Source organism: Pyxicephalus adspersus, chromosome 10, assembly GCF_032062135.1.
Source record: "Pyxicephalus adspersus chromosome 10, UCB_Pads_2.0, whole genome shotgun sequence".
Lineage (NCBI taxonomy): Eukaryota > Metazoa > Chordata > Amphibia > Anura > Pyxicephalidae > Pyxicephalus > Pyxicephalus adspersus.
In genome coordinates this window covers 3,058,932-3,065,649 of record NC_092867.1, presented here as the reverse complement: position 1 = coordinate 3,065,649, position 6,718 = coordinate 3,058,932, and the positions used below count along the sequence as shown (strand labels likewise).

Below are 6,718 nucleotides of genomic sequence, written 5' to 3'. Positions count from 1 at the left end.
TTAGTGCTAGGTGGGACATAGAAACCTCTTTTTTTGTGGTTGTATTGAACTCCATCATCGGTAGCATGCATTTATTTTTAGGTAATTGTGGCTTTTCCGGCTCTTTCCCCTCCACAAAAAGTCTATTATAGTTTTGCCCTTTCATTGTCCCCACCACAAGTCTTTTGTTCTCTATTGTAAAAAAAATTGGTGCTGTTGCTTTAAATCAAAAGGTGACGTCACCAGGGTACAGAACTATCCAGACACACCCACCAAGCTGTGAGCCCAGCAACCAGTGACATCACACACACCTCTTTCCTATGATTGGTAGACTGGTAAATTCTCCCACCCCCTTTTAGATGGCCAGCCAATAATAAGCCACAGCCTGTCTCCATGTGCAAAGCATGTGTGCTCCCAGGAAGTGAATCAGGAGATAATAGTGCACCTGATAAGGGGGCACTGACCCCTCATTGCCATCTGCAATAAAGCTTCTGGCTGTCATAATATGCCACGTGACAGTTTAATATTTTACAAACATAAAGCAATAAAATTGATTCAAAATAAACTTTGACACTGTTTACACAACACACAAAAAGTTGACAAAACAAACAAAGCAACATAAACAAGTAACACAAAGACTTTACAAAGTAATAAGAACTTGCACAGGACATCACAAAAGATACAAAAAAGCAAAACAACACAAACCAACCAAGACTAGCAATAAAATAAAAGTTCATAAAAATAATAAAGTATATGAAAAAGTTTTATAAAGTATATCACAAAGCAGGCAAAATTTTGCAATAAAAAGCCACCAGTTGTGAATGACAACATGAAGTCCACAGGTTGCATGCTACAGTTATGGCTTTGTGCAGGGCCCCTACACAAAGAGAAAATGCCAGTTTGGGGAAGAAGTGGAGTGAATGGTGTTCAGTTCACCAGGAGACAATGGAAAGCTTGCTTCTATTGTATGATCCCCAGACACACAAACCTTTTGTACTATTGTCAGGCTCTGCAGCTGTGCTGGGGTGGGGGGTGGCTTGTCTGTCCTTTGGCACAAGAGGGGTTAAAGTACACCTGCAGGAGCCCAGGGGCCAAATACAATCTTCTGTCCTTTTCAAAGTGGGAAAACTTTTATAAACTCTCCCCAGGGGCATGGGTCTGTTTGTGACAGGTGCTCTTTATCCTGCATGTGCTTGTTGTGTCACCACACCCTTAGTGATCTGCACCATGCAACTAACACAACACAGGCAGTGTGTAAGGATGGAATAACTAACATGGGTTTTAGGGGACTTATTAACCCCTTGTGGGCCAGTACCCCCTATACCCTAATATATGGTGCCCCCTGCCATGCTTTGCCGGGTCACTATAGATGGGAGCCATCAGCAGTCTCCTGGCCTGACCTTCCCCCCTGGCACTGCTAGGTCAGTAGGAGTTGGCATGATTAGGTGGCATTGTCCTGGTCACAAGGGAGGGGGCACCCAGCTGACCCTCTTCTGATTGCTCTTTGTGTTGTGGTTTGCACGTGTACCACTCACATTGCCTGGCATCACACAATACAGCCATGCACAATGCATCCCGGTGCCCCCAAGTCTTTGTTCTCTACCCCATGTGCGGGGTAAGACACAGGAATCTACATACATGTAAGGGGGGTTACATCCTCCATATCTACATACATGTAAGGAGGGATTACATTCTTCATATCTACATACATGTAAGGGGGATTACATTCTCCATATCTACATACATGTAAGAGGGCAATTATATCCTCCATATCTACATACATGTAAGGGGGGATTTATATCCTCCATATCTACATACATGTAAGGGGGGATTTATATCCTCCATATCTACATACATGATCAGCACACAGAAAAGATCTGATCACACAACCTATATACAGTCATTAGACGGTGGTCTGATAAAATGGGCAATTTTGGGTCCATTCGTCGCCTAAAAAAATTAATTTGTGCAAAAGTTTTTTTTTGCAAAAGCTAAATGGACACTATTGGAATTTCCATGTAATTTATGAGATCGTTTACACGTCTGATTTTGAATTGATTGTATAGGATACCCATGTGCATTTAATCTCTTGTCCCTAGAAGTGTCATTATTATTATTGTTATTATTATTAATAATAAAAAAAAGTTTTATATAGCACCAGCATATGACGCAGCGCTGTACATTAAATATATATTGCAAACAAATTGCTCAGCAGATATTACAACAATTAATGGAAAGTATTTGTTTGCAAAAAGCATTCAGTTATCTATTCATTGATGAAATATTAGCTAGAATGATTCATTAGATTGTGATCGCCACCATGATCTATTATTCGATTGATCAACTGATAGATTGTATCTATGTATCTGTCTATCTACAATCACCATCATGATCTATTCAATGTATTTATTGTACAGCGCTGTGTAATATGTTGGCCCTAAATAAATCATGTTTATTAATAATATTAATATTCATCAACTAATCAACTGATTGATTGGATCTATCAGTTCTCAATTCTTATTCGGTTGATCTATTTATTGATAACTCTTTCTATTTGTCTATATATCTATCTATCGATTTGTAATTATTATTTGATTGATCAATCTATTTATTGATCAAACTTTCTATCATTTCACAATTATTATTTGATTGATCAATCTATTTATTGGTAGATCTTTCTATTTATATCACACATCTGTGTATATTCTAATACAAAAAAGTCAGATCAACTGATTTTCATTGAGCAATTTAATCCAAAATAATAATTGTATAGGATGGTAAATTGAATATTTGTGGTCAATGAAAAAGAATCTATTGGTATTCTGATCATCATACTAACTGACAATAGAATTAGGAGAATATTGTGCATTGTATGCCTAGCATAAAAGAAGTTGTACAATGCATTTCGTTCAGATGTATGTTACATATATACACATGCAATGATCTGTACACATATAGAACATACACATGCATGGTGACACGTGCAGAAAGATGAAAACACACAAAAGAAAACTTAGAACTGCATTCTTGACCCACATACATGTGCAAACAATTCATAGGATCCTTCCACACATACATGTATGAACAGTTCCTATGATCCTTGCACACATACATGTATGAACAGTTCCTATGATCCTTGCACACATACATGTATGAACAGTTCACACATACATGTATGAACAGTTCCTATGATCCTTGCACACATACATGTATGAACAGTTCCCATGATCTTGCAGCAGTACCCATGATGTGCCAGTCTCCAGCCATGGCATCTTGTATTGGGTCAGGTGTCTCAGCTCTTTGTCTAGACAGGCAGACAGAGCTAGCAGCACAGAGAGGGGCAGAAGTTCCCCCTGGACCCCAAACTGCCCCACAAGGGCTCCAGATACCCAGACTGCCCCTTTCCCTCCTCCCTTCACCCTGTCTCACATTAGCCCCTGTGTACCCCCAGAGCCCCTTTGTCTCCTGGTGGAGGGGGCACTTACTTTTCCTCTCCTGGTCCACCCTCTCCAGGTAGCTGGCAGCCTCCAGCAGGATCTGCACATTGTCCAGGAAGGGGGTAATTCTGCCTATGGCACCGGGCTCCAGCAGGTCGGTCAGGGGGCACCTGGGCACCTGCAGCTTGGCATCAGAGCTGGAGTCCATGAGATATTGCTTGCTGCCTCTCACCATGTCTGCTGTGCTGAGGATCAGACTGCCCTGGGGTCTCCCTGCTGCCCCCTCCTCCTGGGTACTTTATGTGTGCTGGGCTCCGGGCTGGTCCTAATGCCCCCTCCCAGGCACATATTAGCATAGGGGCAATAGGCAGACAGATACAATTACCGCCACTCCACCGGGTTACCCGCCCAACTCCCAGCCCAGCAACTTAATGAGGAGTCCATGGGAGGCAGCAACATTATTGGAGGCAGGATTCCCCCTAAGGATCTATTTATCCCTGCAGGCAGGATCCCCCCTTATGGAGCCATTTACTCCTAAAGGCAGGATCCCTCGTATAGAGCCATTTACACTGCAGGTAGGATCCCCCTTATAGATTCATTTACCCTGCAACAGGATCCCCCTTCTGGATCCATTTACCCCTGCAGACAGGATCCCCCTTATGGATCCATTTATCCCTGCAGGCAGGATCCCCCTTATGGATCCATTTATCCCTACAGACAGAATCCCTCTTATGGATCCATTTACCCCTGCAGACAGGATCCCCCTTATAGATCCATTTACCCTGCAGACAGGATCCCCCTTATGAACCCATTTACCCCTGAAGACAGGATCCCCCTTATGGATCCATTTATCCCTGCAGGCAGGATCCCCCTTATAGATCCATTTACCCTGCAGACAGGATCCCCCTTCTGGATCCATTTACCCCTGCAGACAGGATCCCCCTTATATATCCATTTATCCCTGCAGGCAGGATCCCCCTTATGGATCCATTTACCCCTGCAGACAGGATCCCTCTTATGGATCCATTTACCCCTGCAGACAGGATCCCCCTTATAGATCCATTTACCCTGCAGACAGGATCCCCCTTATGGAGCCATTTACCCCTGCAGACAGGATCACCCTTATGGATCCATTTATCCCTGCAGGCAGGATCCCCCTTATAGATCCATTTAATCCTGCAGACAGAATCCCCCTTATGGATCTATTTACCCCTGCAGGCAGGCTCCCCCTTATGGATCCATTTACCCCTGCAGACAGGATTCCCCCTATGGATCCATTTATCCCTGCAGGCAGGATCCCCCTTATAAATCCATTTAATCCTGCAGACAGAATCCCCCTTATGGATCTATTTACCCCTGCAGGCAGGCTCCCCCTTATAGATCCATTTACCCTGCAGACAGGATCACCCTTATTTATAGATCCATTTACCCCTGCAGACAGGATCCCCCCTATGGATCCATTTACCCTGCAGACAGGATCCCCCTTATAGATCCATTTACCCCTGCAGGCAGGATTCCCCTATAGATCCATTTATCCCTGCAGACATCACGAACTCTGGATGCATTGAGAAGTTTGCAACAAAGTAACAGATGCAAAAGCCACCTGACCTCCTTGTAATGCACATTGATCTTCAACGATCATGTTTTAATAATGAAATTGGGCTGCAGGAACTTTGGCAGAGACAGGGTTACATCAATTACTAAACTTAACTAAAGTTTTGAAAAGTCTTGAAAGCTGCCCCGAGGCACATAAAGGGTTAAACAAGAATTACAGTTATTATTGTATCTTTGTGTGTCAGAAGGTTTATCCTAAAATGTTATAAAAAAGAATAGGGAGCTGTGTTTACCTGCGGTGACATAAAAGGGTTAATCCCTTGCAACATTGAGCATAAGATCATAAAAATAAATACAAAGACTTGTGTCTTGTGCAAAGGGTTAAAGTAAAAAAAATATATAGGTTGATACATAACTTAAAGGTGTAATTTTACTGTATTTCTTACTCTTTAGTAAAATAGCAAAAAAGTAAACCAGAGCCCCCACCCCCACCCCATTGTTGTCTGATGAAAGGGTTAAACAAGCATTGTCACAAGCAGATGTTCTAGATTCTGTCCAGTTTTGCAATGAAAGGGTTTACACCCCACAACAGTAATCATATGACTCAGGGGAGGGGTGATATTTGACCGTGGTGCTGTGAAAGGGTTAAATTAAAATTCTTAACCTGTCCCTCCTTTTTAGGGAGACAAACATGTTGTTGTGATGCAGACTTTGTACTCTTTTGCAGGAAAAAAAAGGCAATACCTGAGCTTTTAACCCTAGGAGTTTTTTTGTTAGGAACTGATAGGGTTAAACTGGTTAAGAAAAAAAAAAAAAAAACATTTCATAGAAGACTTTACCTTGCTCAACAAAAGGGTTGCAAATGCTGCAACATCAGATGTGATTTTTGATTTTGGCACTGATGGGGTTAGAAGTCACATATAAGGGGCACTTTTAATATATTTGGGGCAGTTTCTTGTTCCTGTAATGAAAGGGTTAATTCAGTAGAAGGAACGTTTGGAAATGTTTTTCTTACACTTGCCTGTCCTAACCACAACTTTCAGCATGTGACTTTTTAGCTCATTTTTTGGGGTTAAGAAGGTTCAATTGGTGTGGAGTGAGCAGCAAGCTCAGGGCTGACACAGCTATGAATTTTGCGATTCAGCACCGCTAAGGTGTCAGTGTGACATTGTGCCAACTTGCAGCTTGGCACCTGGTGCAGTGTCACAAGGGATAGAGTGGACCAAATGCAAGACAAAAAAATTAAAAGTAGTTCCATAGACTCCCCAATCTGTCATCGGGACCCTGAGATATACGTACAGCGGTAGGTGAACATTTGCCATGCCTACGTCCCAGTGCAGTCACATGGGGGTGATGAGGATCTTGTTGTGACCCTGATTTATTAAAGGCTGGAGAGAATACACTTTCATCAGTAAAGCTGGGTGATACAGAAAACCTGAAATGGGTCTGGATTCAAAACATTTGCTAACAAAAAGCAAATGACGTTGAAGAAATGCATTCCAGTTTTGCTGGATCACCCAGCTTCACTGATGAAAGTGTATCCTCTCCAGCAGGGGTATTGAACTCAAATACACAGTGGGACAAAATAAAAAACTTAGACAAAGTTGCGTGGCCAAACTTGAAATTTATTAAAAAAAATTGAGGCAGGCTAAATCTTATGAGTAGCCCGCTGCTGAATCTTCCTCTTCATTAAAATAGCGCCGATACTACAATTCCCGGCATTACTTGCGTCTATAAAAGAGTCCAAT

At 42.2% G+C, this 6,718-nt stretch overlaps 1 protein-coding gene across 1 annotated transcript in view; it reads right to left on the bottom strand.

Annotated features, from left to right (window-relative positions):
- The window catches only part of MXI1 (MAX interactor 1, dimerization protein), a 20,740-nt gene extending 17,055 nt beyond the window's left edge, over positions 1-3,685 (bottom strand). Inside the window, exon 1 of the mRNA XM_072425178.1 lies at positions 3,465-3,685. Within this exon, the coding sequence (XP_072281279.1) occupies positions 3,465-3,651 (187 nt within the window). The 5' untranslated portion in view covers positions 3,652-3,685. The remainder of the gene's footprint in view (positions 1-3,464) is intronic.
- Between the last annotated feature and the right edge of the window lie 3,033 nt (positions 3,686-6,718).